Raw genomic sequence first — 18,996 nt, 5'->3', positions numbered from 1 at the left:
CCACGCTGGCCAGGTGGATTTCCCCTCTGGAGAGGTAATATGAGACCAACATGGTTTTGATTTTCTTTAGAACTGTTTGTTTTCTTCCCTTTCTTTCCTCCCCACCCTCTTTCTCTTCTTTTTTGCTTCCTTTCCTTTTTTTTTCCTTTTGTTTTTTCCCCTTAACTTTGAAGTTGACATTAAAGTTCAGTGTCACTATTTGAAGATGACATTGATACATCTTCCATTGTCCTTTTAGAAGGCTGCCTCTACAAACAAACTGTCCAACTAGAAATACTTTCAGGTGTTAAACTAGTTAAAATAGTTTTCTTATTTCCAGAAAGCACAGCCAGTAATAGCTTTTGAACTCAAGCTGGAAAGAAGAGGCTGTTTACCTATATTTTATATTTTCCCCTGCATTTTCTGATAAGCTTCAGTGTTAAAAAGGGAAAGGCATGTGCCTTTGGACCCATTTAAACCTCAGACAAAATGTTCAATCAGACACACTGCCTCATTTTTACACCATCACCAGCATGTCACTGAGAAAAAATGCAGCTTTCTCTGCCAAATGTGGGCAATGCTAAAGAACCATGAAACAAATGCTTACACAGACTTGTAATCCAGGATTTAAGCAATCAATGTGCTGTAGAGCACTATTCAGCTACATAAACCCAATGAACTCCAGCTTTTGTAATTCTCCTGTAAAAATATACATGAGCATATTGCCACACAGCTGCCTATATTCTTCAGAAAATGTTGCAGCTTCTCACAAAGGACCACTGACTTCAGGCATCACCACTAGCAAAGGCTACAGCCTAAGTGAGCAGGCTCAACAACAAAACAAAGTTAAATTTGTCAACTTCTTGTGTGGGAGATGCTGCAGGAAAAGAGGAGGCTGGTGGAGAACACAGGCTGGTCCAATGCTGAGCCTCCAGTGTGGTGTTTGTGGGAAGAACTGAGAGGTAGTGCTATTTTTAAATGCCACTTAGCAAGTTTTCAAACTCCTCCTCCCCTGCAAACTGTGGCCATAAACTTCACGGCAGCAACTTCCACAGTGATATTCTGTACCAAATTCTAAGTGGAATAAAATTATAATCCCTCTATCAACATTCCCCTCACATTTACAGCTCGCCATTAAATGAGTGGAAATTTGAATTCTTTTTAGAAGGCTTCAATTACAGCAGATTATCATGTTTCCCTCTAATTACTGCATATAAATACATGCCATGTAACACAGTTTATTGTACCCTTAGTGTACCTACAGTAAATAGAAACCAATGTGTTTCACTCAGCCCATGTATTTTGACACTCACATCAGATTTAGCAATTTGTCTTCATTACGACCCCTTGCACTGTTACTGCCATCCTCCCCAGCGCTGTGCTGGAGCTTCGCAGCAGGAAGATTGATGAAGCCTGTGTATACTGATTTGTGACAAAAGCAGGGCACTTGAGAGGCACTCTTACCATTCTGATAGCACTAAGAGGCTAAAAATTAGCTGCAGTAAGCCAATACTCTGCTCCCACTTCTCCTCCTCTTCAATTAGGGTACATGACTTGGACCTTGAAAGGCTAAAGCTGCTGTAACACTATTTTTAAACCTATTGCCTTCAGTTGCTTTGTCACTTCTGAAGAGATTTAAAGTTCTGACCATGCTTATTAACAGCTACTTTTATTCTTTAGAGACACTTTGAATAGTCAGGTTTTTTACTGTGACAAATGTTAGAAGATATTTTGTGAATGAATCTGCAGTGGTAAATTTAAATAGCTATTTTAGTGTTTTGGACCGACAGATACTACGGATATAATTTTCAAAATTGGCTAAATGTCTGAAGAGCCCATGCTGCATGTGCTCATCAGGGAGAGACTAAACAGCCTCAGCACTTTAAAAGCATCAACTATTATATACCATTATCAAGAGGATGGAGAGGTCATCTCTCACTACAGTCAATTCACCCCTTCAATCATGAAGTTTCAAAGACTGTTGCTAGAATTGCACACTGAAGCCTGTTACTCTTCTGGCTCATTCTTTTGCTAAACACAGGTCTTGACACAGCAATTCCCAACAAGCTGAACTGCTCAGTGGTGGGTGCATTTTGCAGAGGCTTTGTTGGAAGCGGAGTAACAAAGGCTCTGTAACAGTGTGTTTAGAAACTGCTCAGGGCGAGAAAATGTGCTCAGATCCATTTTCTGGGCTGAATGTGCAAGTTAATGAATTGTAGCCTGGATTCAACAATCCTCTCCCACCAAGGTGCCCATGTACACTGGAAGGCAGACCAGAAACTATTCATGTTCTGGAAATCTCAGAATCAGCTGACACCATACAAGGGTGCAGATCCTGCATGAAATGCTTTAATTTTTATGCTTATTATAGGACCTCCACCACTCCTGCAGCTGTTTCAATAAAATCATACAGCAAAATCACTAGAGTTTGTAAAACTGTCAACCGGCATAAGGAGGCATCTGCAAAAACTGAGGGCAGAAAAAAACTGACAGACTATTTTTGTAAGGGTTTTTTTTTCCATAGCTCAAACTCCACTAACATTCTCCACCTCTAGCTTCTTCTTTTTAGTAAATGAGCATAATATGAGAAGAGAATGTGAAGTATTAACATAGAAATTATTAGAAGACAACATATATGCTGAAGAAGGAGGAGTAAAAGAAGGAAAGAAGAGGATGATGTATTCAATTACTGAAGGAGAATAAAGCCAAATCACTTGAAACTTTCATCTCACTTGAAAATACATCACTATTCTCATTCACTTGCAAAGCAAGCAGGTAGCTCTCAGTATTACCTTTCCTCCTTCAGACTGTTATTTAAATACTTCATCCTAATGACAAAATATTTGAGAAAGTCTGTGAAATAGAACAAATGCTTTTGTCTTGCTTCATGTGAGAAAGTAATGTAATCAAGTGGTCATTTTCCTCCCATTTCAGGCAGAATCAGTCCATTAATAAGAATTCACTAAAGCAAGAGACCATCCTGTATAAAATCCAGTGACATCCAATTTAAACCTTAGCAGTAAAATTCTATCTGATAACAAGCACTGAATACAAGTTGCAGCTTTGCAAGGCATTCTAAATGTGTCAGAAAAAAATTAAGCCCTCAACTTGGGAGCTAAAAACATCGTCACAATCAATGTAAAACCTGGGAGAAGCAATTCTTTTTCTACCCCTTCACTCCAAAATAACAAAACAAACAATACTCAAAAAATATCACCAGAGCAAACAGAATATCCCACTGATTTTAAAGGGGAGTCAAATTCTGACTTCTTTGTGCATCTTTTGGCTCAGGGTCTAGACATGTTTCTGCACTCACTTTGGAACATACTCTTGGTAAGTCCTATGACAGCAGCCTGAGTTACCATTAAAAAAATCCTTGCGGACACAGGTCCAGACATCTAAAGACAATTAAAGGAGGAACGAAGAAGAAATGCTCATCTGACCTCGGCCTCAGTACTTACTTTGCAACAGAATTCTCATGCAACTTAGAAGGAAAGTCACCTTTCCTAAGCATGGAAGCCTTAAAAATACACATCCAGTCCTTGCTGATAATTCCTGTTTCCTCTGGTACAGACAGGGACAGACAACTCCAGAAGAACAACTCTATGCCATCACAAGTGGTGGTCTGGAGACAAGCAGTGGCACTACACACAACCTCAGTAACTAACATCTGCTCCCCTGTATCACTTCATTTTCCTAACAGCTTCTGTGAAACAGGTGGAAATACTGTTAACAATGAAATTTGCTAAGTAAATGCAGGCAGGTACTTACAGGGTATAGCATCTCTGTCAAAGACAGGCTTATTAAAAATAATTAAAAATTTTTATCTTGGAAAGGTCTCTCAGTGGCTCACACAGACACTGGGCAAAGGGCAGCAAGGGTTGCTAGGTCAAGTACTAATCAGAGCTTTTCAAAGGGAGCCAAGTTTGCGCTCCTTTACACCAGACCGACTCCTGGAAGCAGGGTATGAAATGAAGCCGGAAGGGAAGCACTGCACTACAGGGAAACCACGGCTGTCTAGGCAATTACGGCCTCCCCAGGGGGTTAATTACACACAGACAGACAGGCATTTCAGAAAACGTTTCTCAGTTTGCCACAAGAACAAGCAGAGCCCGGCCAGCCCGGCTCTGGATCCCAGCCTAGGCGCGGATGTGCGGCCAAACGCGCCTCCCAGGAGGCAGCGATGGGCAGCGATTCAGCACCAGCTCAAAGGGGCAACCTGACCACCGGGGCTGGGGCTCCACCAGAGTCCAATTCCCTTTCCCACTCACTGTTTCCAGGTGGGCTTTACAATGTGGTCACATCTGCACTTCTGCAGGACACCCTGCTCCTGTGTTTCTCCTCTACGTAGCCTGCTCTCCACCGCACTCCCCATTCACAAGCCTTGGAGCAGTGTCAGACACAAATTTCTCTCTACTGCATCTTCAGCCCCCAAAATCTTGCAGAATGTTATTTTTTCAAGCAAGATACAATTCAGGGGAAAGAACAGATTAACTTGTATTGATGACTAAAGCCAAATTCCTGTAAGTAACTAATTTTTCTTTTTACTATTAATAGTAGCACTCCGCATCTGTATGGGAATCCCTTGGAAAATGTGTATGTGGCATGTTTTGCTGAGATTGCTGAGGCAAACACATAAATCACAGAATCACTGATGTTGGAAGGGACCTGTGGAGCTCATCTAGTCCAAGCCCTGCTAAAGCAGGTTAATCTACAGCTGGCTGGGCAGGATCATGTCCAGGCAGGTTTTCAGTACCTCCAGAGGGAGAGACTCCACAACCTCCCTGTGCAACCTGTTCTAGTGCTTTGTCACCCTCACAGGAAAGAAGTTTTTTCCTGATATTCAGATGGAACCTCCTGTGTTTCATTTTGTGCTATCTTGTTGTCCACCAGGATTACCTGGTCCTTCTCTGCAGAGCAAAGCAGACTTACAAACCCAAGATTCTCATCAACAGACACACTTCAAATCAATGCCCTTTTCATTCTATTTTTTCTTTGACAGTATAAACTGGGAAACTTGAAGTTATTGGAATACATGACTGCATTACTAACTTTACAACTTAAATCCTAAAAAGGGAAAAATCCTTGTATTTCCCTCCTTTTATTTATGATATGGAATGTGTAAAACAACAGTGAATTATCAAGAAAAAAAACCCAACCCAAACATGTATAGTAATAATCAACCCTTCTCTCCTGTGTTCTGCACTAACCAAAACAATTTGGGATTTCTAGCAAATAAAAAACCTAATGAGTATGCCAATATATATTTTACTGCATTTTGCTGTCAAAAAGTGATTGTACTGGGAACTGCTGTGACCAGATGTTTTTTAGCTTGTATGGATTTGAAGAGCATTTCCTAGTAAAGGTGATTGATTATGTGCGACAATATGGTTCTTTTTACTTGTACCAACAGGAATCAAGAATTCCTTACTTCACAAATAGACAAAAGAACAGAGTCAAGGAACTTTTACCCAAAGGAAAAATCCCCACAGCATGGTGTACAGCAGTGTGAAAGAAAACACATGTGGCAAAACCAGTAGTTTTACAAGTACATCACTCCATATACAACACATGTGAGCTCCTTATAAAGAGAAACATTCATCACAAGGACCAAGGGAATGGTTTAGATACTCAGTTTTAGAAGGCAATTTTTAACCTGAAAATTGTTGCTAACAGTCCCAATAAGCGAAAGCTTAAAAAAAAAATTCTGATAATTCAGTGAATGTCAAAAAGTCCAAAGTTTGCTTTCATCCAAATTATCAGGTTGCACACTAGATCCAAGATGCAAAATTTAAACCAGTTTAACCTGGGAGACTAAAAGTCTTGGCAGGCTTAGGGTCATTCTACGTAATTTTTAAAAATATTTTGCTCTGGATATTCTAAATTTCTGCCACAAAAAAAATTTAAGAGCTACAATAAAGGACTTAACTGAAGTAGATTAGAGGTGGAAAACAAGTGTTCAAGTTTTTTTAATTTTTTTTCCTGTGCTTACAAAGTGCAAAATATTTTATTTCTTCTGTATAATCAGGCAATTCCCAGCTTTGTGTGATTCTGTTATAAATGAGGAGAAAGGAAAATACCACTCTCCTGGAATAGCAAGAAGTGATTTTAAACTACAAAAATCAGCTACCCTCTTAACATATATTTTCCACTTAAACTTACCTCTAAAAAATGTTCTGCTTGCTGTTCCCGATCCAATTTTCTAGATGTTGTGGTAATCAGACCTGTGAAAAAAACGATGATATTTAATTGTCAATATCATTGAAAAATATATATTTTTATCAACCTGAATACAAATTAATTTTTAAAACAGTCAAAGGGGAAAAAAATCTATTTGAAGCTATATCAGACACAGATCTCTTGACAGCTGTCAAGCATTTTATTTCTCAGCCCAACCATTATCACTTTCTGACCAGCAATGAATCTTTTAAAAAAATGCTGTGAGAAAAATAACTGAGAAACAGTCTACAGTTAACATGCTACATTTATTACAGTGAATGTAAAAAACTCACTAATGAATCACTATTTGTCTTATGATTAAGAGTTTCAATGAATCATTTGCATATGACTGAAATTCTTCTGTAAAAAACCTCATTAAAGATTTCAGAGTTCTCAAACAATTAATGGGATAGGATGCTGATTACTTCCACACCAAGAACACTTGACAAAGAAGGTTATTTCTGTAATAATGGTTTCCATATATAATAATTCTAATGTATTGAAAGTTTTGTTCTACAATTTCATCAATTTGTTCCATGCTCAAACTGAGTCTTTAAAATAAAGTACCTTTTTACATGAGGATGATCAAGATATCTTTTTTTAGGCAATGTACTTCCATGAATGATTAAACTGTTGCCAGATTTATACCATGGAAAGAAAAGGAAACACTTCCAAATTCCCTTAAGAAAAGGGATGCATACCTTCTAGGAACGTAGCTTAGTTTTTTATTTTGTTCTTACTCAAGTTTTAAAGGGCAGATTTGGGTCTTCCCTTGTAGAAAACATTTCTTTGGATGGGAAAATGCATTATGTTCTTGTTCTTTTCCTAGACATAAAGCTGATTTTGGAGACAACTCCATTGGGCCGACTTGTTCTCAAGAATTTGTCATCTTAAAGATTACCAAGGGAAACAAGAAAATAAATTCTTCCTGGATGAACTATTCTACTTATTGAATTAATCAGACCAGCCAAGCATCGAAACACAAATCCATGATGACAATGAATCCTTAAAACACCCCATCAGCAACATCTACATAAGACTTCTAGTCCCAGAAGTCTTCTAGAGCTACAGCTCCTCATATGCTATTACCTTCTCCTTGGAGAAATCCATTTACTTATTTTGGTGAGAATGGGAGAAATATTACTTGTAGTAATGGGATGAAATGAACAAAGGGAAGTGCACTCTGCCTCCAGGATTTCAGACTGAAATCTGTTACAAGATACATCAGACCACAGAAGTGACACCCAAGGGGAGGTCACAGAAATTAAGAGCCAATTGTTATAATTACGTGGAAGAAGCTGGTGCTGGCAAAAAGCTGAAAAAACAAAACTGGTATTGCCTGCATCAAATAGTTGTAAGTATTCAAAACTGTTACACCATATGGGAGACATCTATCTACTCAATGCATCAGTTTAAACAGAAATGACAGCACAGATGATAAATTGGTGTCATTCACACAAGATCCCCCCATGTCTAAAAAGAACTCAAAGACACAGGCATGTAGCTCCTAATTATGAAAGAAGTTCAACCCCAATAAATATAAAGATTTAAAATTTGAAATATCCCTATTCATCATATGCATGGCCACTATGGATATTTACCAAGCACAGCCCAATCACAGTACGGGGTATGATAATTTTTATATTATCTTCCACTTCCTTCATTCCTAATGCGCCACTGTGAACTCTACCTTAGCTTATTGTTAAAAAAGAGATCTCTAGTATGGGGTCAAAGGGTAGATATAGGTCCAACTGTGCCAGGAACCCACGTTTTAAAAAGGAACCCACTTACTGCGGCAGAACGTCCAAATATGGACAACACTGGACAAATCAGACCAGTGAAGAGCTTTTTGCTTTCATTTCCAGCACATCAGTCTCAAGACATACAATGGAGACATGATGTTAACATCATGTTACAAAAACCCTCTAACTTTAGGGATTCCAACATCTAGCTGTAAATAATAGAAGATCCCTGTCCTCACCATCCTCTTCAGGCAGAGAAATTCACATTCCTTTTGAAGACCAAGAGCTGACACTTGAAACTGAACATCATGAACTCTTAGTACTTGTCTTATAGTGGTAAAACTAAAACTACTACTACTGCTGCTCCTCCTCACAAAACTACTGCTATCACAAAGGAGGTGTCTGTGTTTAATGCAGAGCCTTTTTGACTGCAATAATTCTCAGAGTGCCTTTAGACCTGAATTTTCTTCCAAAAGAGATATATATGAACGCATAGCAAGTCTCTACAACAGAACTGCCAGTATTTTAAATGTAGCAGATCTCAGAGGATTTATCACTCAGATTTAACAGCTGATCCTAAAGGGGGCAGGTAGCAGACCATCACCCTCAGTTCTGCAGACCTGACTGTGAAGCATGTTGATTGTGAGCCATCACAACTGCTTGTTTTTGCTTTAAAGGCAGCATACCACACCTATTCTGGGAAGTTTCATCAGGCTGCTAAATTAATGTGTAGAAATTATTTAATTACTGTTCCTATGTGTTGCAGCTATGAGGCTTTAGTTTCCTCTCCCGTTCTCTGTCCCACCTGGCACCATGATGGCCTCACTGCAGTGTCCTGGCTGCTCACTGGTGTCACACACATTCCTGGTGTCAGGGACAGGTCACACCGTCACACACTACTGCTCAAAATACAACTGCACATAAAATCAGGGCACAGTTACTTGATGTTAATATTTATTGAATAATTGTAATGTATCGGTGTGGATATGAATCTGGTTCTTTCAGGCTACAAAACTGTATTTCAAGAAATTATGAAGAGTAATCATCAAAACTGAAAAAATAAATATGCCAGTTATGTCTAAGACTACCCACAGCTTTACCAGTCCAGTCTCAAAGAAATTAATTTCCTGGGTTTTATGAAAACCTTACTATGTTCCACCCTCTTGTGTTCACTACTCCATGCCACAGATACATAATAATAGCAATATTTAGCAGGATGTAGAACTTTATTTTTCAGACACTGGGGCAACTGAGAAAAACTTGCCTTTGCACAAGAGACAATATCCCAGTGTTAGCTCTTATCTAACTGCATTAAATTGTCATACTCTGTTATGGTGTAAAGGTATTATCTAAAGAAAATAACTCAGAGAAAAATAAACCTCAGGAAATTATGTTAGGCTCTGCTCCCTGCCTAATGTCACAAGGGGACAATGATAAAAAAATGACCCTTCCTTTTTTCCTTATCTTCAATATGTGCTGTAGCCCTTATGGACACCACCATATGGACAACCCTCCAAAGCCAGCTGGGAAATACAGCACACATTTATAAAAAAATAGTCAAAACCATTAACAAGCTTCAGAAGTTGTTGCACACCTCTCAAACAGTTTTTCTCAAATATGCAGGGAAACATCATGGTCCTGCTAAGGGCAGGAGATATTTATAACTGTGATCTTTAAGAACATCCATAAAAGTGGAGAGGAAAATTGTATTCACTAGAGAAGTTATTTACAGTAACACCATCCACCAACAAACAAGGTTATGTCATTCTCCTTCTCCTCACAGAATTTCATACTTTTCTTTGATTTTGTGAGTTAAAACGTCTTTCCCCTTATCCTGGCACATTTGTTCCTCAGACCACATAAATGAGCTGTTTTGTGAAATTCCAAAACATTGTTTGACCAAATATTTCAGCTTTGAGACAACTTGCTATATAACACCTTGGAGATCTTACACAACTTGCTTTTCTATGATACTTTCCACTTTTGCTGTTGGAGTATTTTTCCTATCTTAACAAATAATAATTATTGTTCTACTCCTGTTATAGAGTTTGGAAATGCTGGAAGGTGAACACATGTCCCCTAACATTGCAGGACACAGTCACAAGTCCCAGCTGACACTGACAGGGGAACATTCTACCAAAACCTCACTGGATAAGACAATTTACAGTGTCCCTGTAAAAGTAAATTCAGCATGTAGATGGAGAAGAAACAGCAATGTTCTTCATCTCATCACTTTAAAATGTGGATGGGGAAACCAGAGATGTAGGGTGGGTAAAAAAGCAGACTTGCCTTAGTGCTTAGAAGCATCTTTAGTGGCACACAAGAAAGAACTGGAGCAACAAAGAAATCCTGAAAATTTAGCCAATACATCAGCCAACTCATCATCTTACAAACCACCAGTTATAAGGGCTCAGACGTGTGATCGAGACATTTGAACACTCACCACTGATGCCTGGGGTAATGCTTTCAACACACTGAGATGTGCTAAAGAAGGGAAAAGTTCAGTGAAAGATCAAAACTCCCCTGAGATACTCTGCACTTGCAATTAGTGAAGCCTGCAGTTACTAGAGTGCAAATGAAGAAATATAACTTATCAACGAACAATAGCTTGGGGTAGGTTTGATGTCATAGGAGTAATGCCAGGCACGTGTGTGGATGAATGCACACGTGTGTCTGTATCATTGAATATGACATAAAACCTGGAATAGTTACAAATTCCACAGTATGACTAATGCTTTATAATTTTAAAAGTTTTTTTTTTAGAATTCGATAAAAGTGAAGGATTTAATCCATGCTCTACATTCAGTTAGCTCTCATTTCCCAGAAGGGTGCTCACAGAAATAAAACCTCTGTGGGCCTGTGTGTGCTGAAGTAGCCAGGCAGTGCTATGCAAATACATACATATATACTGTATGTACAGTCAAATATTAGACTATGTATATGCATGTGTGTGACATTTTGCATCTACCCCAAAAGCTGAATATTAAAAGTTACCCTAAAAAGCACATATTTACAGAGGAATATTTAGCTCTAAGGTTTACTGATGTTCTTTCTTTCCATATATATTATTTGAAGTATTTTTGTTGTAAACAAATTATTTGAAGTATTTTTGTTGTAAACAAATTAATTAATCCACATTTCCTCTGTGGACTTAGCCACAGAAGAAAAATTCACAAAGGGCTGTTAAGTGTAAAGGCTATGGCAGAGGAAATCTTAAAGCACTGGAGAGTTTGAACAGTGTTACACAGACAGAAGCACTGCTCTGGGTTTGCTTCTTCTGATGCTTATTCTCTGCACATCCAGAACAGCCCATGGCTGTAGGTGTGATAGTAACTAAACTGACCCTTGACTTAGAAGAAATTCACATATTTTTCAGTACTATGGCACTTAGGGACCAAAAATTAGTTTGCTACAGGCTATATTCGGACAGAGATTGAATTTCCCTAATATGGCTGTGAAGCCAAGGAGAGTTCAATAGCCTTCTCCTTATGAAATTAAATTATTTTCATTCAACCTGTGGATGGATACCTTACCTGAGCTGTTTCCTGAAGTACTGCATAAAAGATAACAGAATCTGGTATGGAGAGACAGCATATTTTACTGCTGTCTCTGGAAGTGCTGCAAATTTTAGAGTATAAGGAACATTTATTTAAAAAAAATTGAAATTCTGAAGAACTCCTTTATTGATTTTTCATTTTGAAACTTTGTTCAGGTGAAATATGAAAAAAATGTAGGACAGGTAATAAGCAGGCTAAAGTAAAAGAAACCGAATAAATTTCTCTTTTAAGATGAAGGCTGAGCGTCTTTACAGAGATAGGAAGCTCAGAAAGAAAGCAACATCATTCTTTTCCCTGGCAAAAGATTAATAGGATACATTTACTGCATGTTTTACTGTCCATTAATTTTTTTTCTTGCTCTGCATATTCATTAAAAAACATTTATTAAGAAAATACAAGTGGGGGATGGATGGATTGGAAGTCTAATAGGGGACTCCAGGTTATTATTCAGCGTTTAAACACAAGCTCAGAACATACTGCCTGGCTCCAAGTCATAGCAATAGATGCTTTACACCTTTGCCACTCATTGTGGAGTCAGGAGCTTTGCCTGGGACTTCCAGGCAGCTCAGGATCATGGATGTCCCACAACAAACACACACGGATGGTCGGGATGGATTAGCCGATGTCTGATCTGAAAGATTTCCAGTCCCTAGGTAATGAGGGACACTTTCTCCTCATTCAGACACTGATTCTCATTTTCTAAGAGAAAAATTTTGAAATGGAAACAGGAATATAAAATTAGACACCTTTCTCAATGGAGTTCTTGTTCCCTGTGAGATGCTCTGAGCATCCTGCAAACACTGCTCCTATCCTGTCACAGTCCAAAGTGGATGCACTTCCCCGTTTGCCCTTCTCAAATACCGCAAGGAACAAGTATACAGAAAGAAAACCACGAGAAGATATCAAAAGAAACATTCTGTAGAGTTACCCTTGAAAGCTCTGCTTGGAAAAATAATGCCTTGGGATTGTTTGCTGGAAGTACAGCCCTTTTAAACAGACAAAAGGAATAAGTAAAACAAACACTGTTTTTACAAAAATGTTCCATAAATTCAGTGACTGGTTATACACGCTGCTCATTCACCAAAGCCCTAGGGCTGAATCGCAGAAATTCATATGGGAGTTTATGGGTTTACTAGAAATCTGCAATATTTATTAACATTACACACAAAGGTATGAAACAGCATCTCCAAGCTTTTATGAACACAGAAGAGAGTACACAGCTGCTGAGAAATACAGCCATCAGTTGTCAGCTGTCCCACTACTCTTTGAAAGTAAATTTAAGTCTTTAGATGGATTAAAGGAAAAAAAAAGAGCAGCCACAATAAATAGCATCAGGATTTTCACCATATATTCAGGAACGTAAAACTATTGCACATTCCTGACCATAGAAATGTCGAAATGAATAGCAATAACCAGGGTAATTCTATTATCCACAGGCAGCGAGAGGCATTGTAAACACTCTAACAGCACATTCATCTCCTGCAATAAATTAGGGATCGACAAAGCAAAATTGAATTTCCAAGATAAATGATAGAAAACGACGTACATTTTACTTGGAGATGTAAACAAACATATCATTTTATATAATTACACATGTAAACCTCTAATTTAGAAAGACTGTATTCTGATCTAAATGAATGATACTTCATTGAACAAGAAAGAGAACCCACCAGGCGAGCCTGTGCAATTACGTGGAGGACTGCTGCTTTATTGTTTTTCCTGAGGTGACGATGAAAGTGGAACGACCTTTCTGAAACAAGCTAGGTATAAAAAATGATTGCTTTTTAAAAACAGTTACATTTTCTAATGCATTGTTATGCCTAAAAATAAAAAAAATAAAGAGAAAAAAAAAGGAGAAGCTGAAACAAAACCTTTTTGTTCTTCCTTCGTTGTCCCTTCTGTCTCTCGTTAAGAGTTCCGTCAGCTTATTGCTGAAAATATCAAAACTCTGAACAAAATGCACAGCAAACATTCACTTCAATGAAGATTTTGGATTCTGCTCTCCTTTAAAGGCAGATTCTGGCTTATTTTTTGTTCCTAGAATATGTTTAATGTGACAATATGGTGTGCCAGTCTGTTCTGCCTGTAAAACAGGGGACTTTGAGGGACTCCCTTTCATTCTTTAAAATCAGCCAGTGCAGTCCCAAGGAACTGCAGGCAAAGCCACTAATTTTCTAAATATTCTTCTCCTCTTGTGGAGTGGCCAGGTTTTCGGTTCTGTGTGCTCTTCCTGGATGGTTACATGCACTCCTGACTGCTGAATACCCCCGTTTCCAGACTGCATTTATGAATAATTTGCACCTTCATTTTGATCAACTAAACAAGACAAGCTGTATTGGCTCTTGCTGATAAATTTGCTATTACCTTTCCTGCATTACAGTTTCAGCTTTCATCATTCCTAAGCCTGATGGATGGAGAACACTGTGCTCCAGATGAAGTCTACACATCCACACTAAAGCAGCCTAACTACTGATTCCTGTGGAAGCATCTAACAGGGAGCAGCAATCTCGTATTAGTCCTCAAGGACACTGTTTAGTTGACTCCATTAATGAATTGCTACTCTTCAAACTCCTAGAGATCCTTTCTTTGGTTTTTGACTTTTTTCTCCTTTCTTTTTTTTTTTTTTCCCCAAACCCTCCAGTGTGGATGATGCCTTCCAACCGTGGATGAGAGCAAAATCCCTCTTTTGAAGCCAGCATCACTGAAGAAACCACCACGTAAGATCATTTGTCTAGCCAATGCTTGAGATAATCTGTTAACGTATGCCCTTCAGCATGCAAATTCCTTATTCAAGACTCATAATTTTTATTTCCTCCTCAGCCAGGCCCATATGCAATATCAATTCAACAATTAATCTCTGCGTCCTCGTGCCTCATAAATTCTGCAGTGCAACCGTATCAAATGCATTACTGAAGTCCATGTAGATGACACACAAAGTATTTCTTAGAACATCATTTATCTTATCCATGACATCAAGATAGGCCGATACGATTTACTTCTGGTAAACCCATGAGCACTTTTATCCCATTTTCTACTTATTTTCATGTTTTTAATTATACTGTCCTTCAAAATACTTTTGAAAGCCTTGCGGTTGACAGAGGTCAGACAAATAGTTCTGTGACTGCGAGGCTTATTTCTTCACCCTGTCTTCCTGCTCTTTGCTGCTGACATTTTATTTGTTATCTCCCAGCTGCATGGCTTAAATCTCAAATTTTATAATACCCCTCAGTATTTACTTGCTACAGGAGTCGTATCTAGGTGCCAACTCTTTCACATTTCTGGAGCAGAAATTACTATCATTATTCTTACTTGATATAAGAGTGATGGCAGTGAGTTGTGCTTCGCCAGGAAGAAGCCAAATCCAAACTCGCTGTGGACAGCAGGAAAAGGTCTGCAAAGGCTGCTATGCCAAACCACAGTCACCACCTGACTGTGGTCACTTTGGACTGCAAATGGCTTCAGGCATCTCACAGTGATGTGCTTCTTGGACTCAGGTGGGATGAAGCTCAAAGTGCAACCTAAAATGCCTGCCCACTAAAATGATCCCTCAGGACCTACCCTTAACATTGCAAACAGTCTGCAGTCCATAGCTGCAATATTTATATGATAATATTCAATGTGCCCAAGCTGCATTAGCCCCTGTAGCACAACTGATGAGCAATTTCTCCGTGCTGTCATTGTAGCCTGAGTCATCTCTTGGGGCTGTGATGCTCTGGAACAACCGAGCAAATGCCCTTGAGGGACTGTCCCACAGGGGCTTAGCTCTTCTAAAACACTTCAGAGATAAGTTCAGGCTTTGTAGGATAAGAAGGTTTTCAAGTTCAAATGCTTTATTTAGGCTCAAACAAATATGTAAGAGTAGAAATAGCAGTCATATCTTCTTTTGCTTTCTTCCCTTCAGAAGCACAGTGCCACCTAAAAATGTAATTGTTAATATGATGCCTCAGCACAGATTCTAACATCTTCTTTGCAATGCTTCCATTTTCAGGGAGAAATTACAGAATTCTATTTGGGCTATAATTAGCATATCATTATTAGAGGCAAAAATAGCTATAAATATATCTAACTGGTGGCTAGCTTAGTAACCAGCACACATCATCATTAAACAATTTTCTTTAATTTTTTTGTGCACAAAGGCCTCATAAATCTGCAAAAGCAGCAGCTAAGCCTAACTAGACTCTGGATATAGCTTATGCTGATTAACTTCACTGTTTGCAGGAATGAAGACATATAATATCTGCAGCAAGGGTGGTGGTGCTGGTGTCACTTTCAGTGGAAAGGAGCTATGCAAATATTCTGTACCTAGGACCTGGATACATAATGACTTCTTGTTCAATCTCTTTTTTCTGTCATATTATAACAAAAGAAGGGAAAAAGAATAATGTAAGCGTCTCCAATGCAGGCTTTTGTATAAGACATGCAGAGGTCACAGCATGATGAAGTCCTGTTATTTTCCCTTCTCAATAGTGGAGGAGATGCAGAGGGTGCCCAGGGCGCAGCTGCCAGTTTCCCCCCAAGTCTACACACCCCCATTACCTCTTAAAGAGAAGTGATTCTGCATTTTTCCCTCAACCAAGCACTGTTCTCACCAACAGAAAAACACCACCAGCTTTTTCCCAAAATGTGTAAAACAAAAGATGCCAATCCCTCATGACCATCAATTGTCTCCAGCTCAGTAAAGCACAATGGTGAGAGTGGTGCCCTGTGCTACCTGCAGATCCCCCAGGTCAAGTCAATCTCATCTTCATCTCTAATAAGAAAATGATTCATTGGCGAGGTGATCTTGCTGATTTGGAGGCAGAACACAGAGCTGTGGAAAGAAGCCTCACAGAAAAGATATACGACCCTCTTTCATGACATGCAACTCACACTCAGCACAGTCAAGATCCACTGCCTTTCCCAAGGGGGTCTCTCCTGCCTGAGAAAGCGTACTGAGACACCTCTGTTAGATTTCCAGCTCACCCTCTGTCTTGGTCTGTAACCTTACATGGGACATTTTATGTCTCTGTGCTTCAGCTTTCCCTTCCATAAAACTGGGATAATGGGTATGTTTCTTTCTGAAGTGCCTTGTGCTTTGAGGAAAAAAATTACTTCTTGTAAGATATTATTAACTAACAATATCATAAAGCTCAGTGATAACAGCACTAAGCATTTTCTAAAATGTGTCCTTTTTCTGCTTCTCTGAGCACAGATTTATAAACTGTTATCAAAGGCTAAAATACAGGGTTAGGTGTGACCCCCACTTTGGTGGCTCAGCACATAACAAATAGCAAAAATGCACAGCAAAACCAGAACAGAGACAGTAGCTGTTTTTCTCTGTGAAGCCGGCCCAGTGCCCCAGCCTTGTGAAACAGCTCAGTCCTTTGAGTAAATCCAAGTTCCTTCGATGCCTCCCTCTTGCACAGGCTCCTTTTAGAAATATGATGGGTATGGATGAAATAGGAATGGAAACGTGTATGCGTGAAAGCACTCAAAACAACAGTCAGGTTTAAAGGAATGATCTACACTGCTCACCAGGAGATGTCTGGGGAACATGCTGATTACATCAGGGCACATTGCTAAGGTCCCAGCATTGACCTGTCAGCAGGAGATCGGTGGTTTGATAACAGGAGAAGGGCAACAAGGCACCAGCACATCACCTATAATATCATGCTAAGAAAAGGACAGATGATGACCTAAAAGAGATCCAGGATGAGACTAAGTCAGTCAGCAATGAGTTACAGAAGCAGAAATACGCCAAATTGCAATGCAAAGTCCTGTTAAGCCCTAAATGTTTTGGAAGACCTGTTTAAAACAAGACCTGTTCAGTTCCTTTTAAGTCAAGAAGAACCCAAGAGACACAGTGAGGACTTCCATTTCCCACAAGAGTCATCTTTGCCACAGCACTTGGATACCTACACCTTGGTGTGCAGAGTATGAGAGAATAAGAAAAAACAAGTTTCAGATCAAGTTAAATAAAATAAAATGGCCTTCTCCCTTCACAAGGTCTCACACTGAGTTTGTTACAATTAACACTGACACTCTTATTTCAGCTAGTTTTAATCTAGGCAACTTCTCACTGAAATGGATGCCATGTTTAACTACCCTGCTGACCACAAGCTGAGGAGAACCATGAGGATAATACACACACCCATTGTGAAATCTATTCTGTGCTAGCCTATCATGACTCAAAAGCTGGTTGTTATTGCACTACTGGATACAAAGGCTCCAAGGCAGAGTGGGATGCTTGGTGTGCTCATTTGCATCTCATTACCCAGCATGCTCTTCCTCCTCAGTGCTATTTTCATAGTGGCATTGTTGTCCGAGCCCTGGGAACAAGTGAAAAGATTTGGTGACTTTGGATGCATGCAGTTCTTTTCTACTTGCTTTGCCCTCCCTTTATAATGAAAAGCTTTCCAAAGTGGTGAAAATGAATTGATTTTCCATTTTTAAGGCTGTATGGGTGTGGGTTTGTTGGGTTTTTTTTCTTTTTTTTTCTTTTGGGGTTTTTTTTCCAGCAATTTAAGCTATCAGGAGCAAATCTTGAATAACAAATAAGATTACAGAAATGTGAGCCTAATGTTCCTATCTACAATGCACTCAAGCATGAAGGTTTTGATCGAAGAGTAAGAAATGAGATTTAACTTCCTTCTGATTTAAGTTTCATTTGTACAAAGAACCTGTTTCAGCAAAATGTGATTGCAAGCTCATTATTCAGTGAAGGGCAAATATCTTCAATCGCAATCTAGTGCGATCAGCAGCTTTTTCTGTGTTACAAGCCTCAGTGAAGAGAACTGAACATACTGGCTTCTGTCATTGTCTACATCTGACTGTGATGATTTCACCCTGTCCAATTCATTTCAAAAGCTGTAGCTTCCAATTAAATGTATAAGTTGTCAGCCAGAGTAAGTGTCTATCATTTGAGCCAGATCAGTTTTGGTTTCTGGCAGTTTCACTGCATCAAAGGGTTGATTTACAGATCAGTTACATTTTTTTTTATTCAGTCCTGAAGGGAATAAAACTGCCTCAAACATGGGACTCAAAACAACACTGAGTTACCTGTTTTCCATAGTTTTCAGTATGTTTTAACAAGTTGGAAATAAAACTTCATTCCTCAGTGACTTGATAGTTTGAACATGCACTTAAAAATAATTTAAAAAAAATAAACTCCAGGTAAATATAAGAATCTCAAAATCATGTTCTTTAACAACATCTAGCACACAAAGATTACATTGTACTCTATAACTGTCAACAAATTCAGCACCAAAAGCTTGTGTGAGGTATGAGGTTAGCCCCTTCTCAAGTTAAAAAGACTTCTCCCATTTTACAGATAAGGGATCTTAGCTATAAAATTAAAACTATGTGTTGAAGACTGGTGCTGTGCATAGCAGAGGCACATTTAAAACACTTCAGTCTCTCAGGTTCATGTTTTAAGAATCTAAGCAATTTTGAGTCCTTTTTGAAGTAAAAAATGGGTAAATGTAGGTTAAAAAAATGCAAAAATACTTAAGTCTCTATGC

The 18,996-nt window shown here is 38.9% G+C and overlaps 1 protein-coding gene across 10 annotated transcripts in view; it reads right to left on the bottom strand.

The window, feature by feature from the left end:
• FAT3 (FAT atypical cadherin 3) overlaps positions 1 to 18,996 on the bottom strand; it is a 333,148-nt gene that overhangs the window by 126,173 nt on the left and 187,979 nt on the right. For all 10 annotated transcript variants that reach the window (XR_012578991.1, XM_014266195.3, XM_014266196.3 and 7 more), the window contains exon 4: positions 6,142 to 6,203. Coding sequence is in view for 9 of the 10 variants with exons in the window: in XM_014266195.3 (XP_014121670.2) it covers positions 6,142 to 6,203 (62 nt within the window). In the remaining variant the exon portion in view is untranslated. The remainder of the gene's footprint in view (positions 1 to 6,141; positions 6,204 to 18,996) is intronic.

The sequence above is a fragment of the Zonotrichia albicollis genome, chromosome 2 (genome assembly GCF_047830755.1).
Source record: "Zonotrichia albicollis isolate bZonAlb1 chromosome 2, bZonAlb1.hap1, whole genome shotgun sequence".
Classification (NCBI taxonomy): Eukaryota; Metazoa; Chordata; class Aves; order Passeriformes; family Passerellidae; genus Zonotrichia; species Zonotrichia albicollis.
Note: the sequence above shows the minus strand (reverse complement) of the source record. Positions and strands in the feature narration are given on the sequence as shown.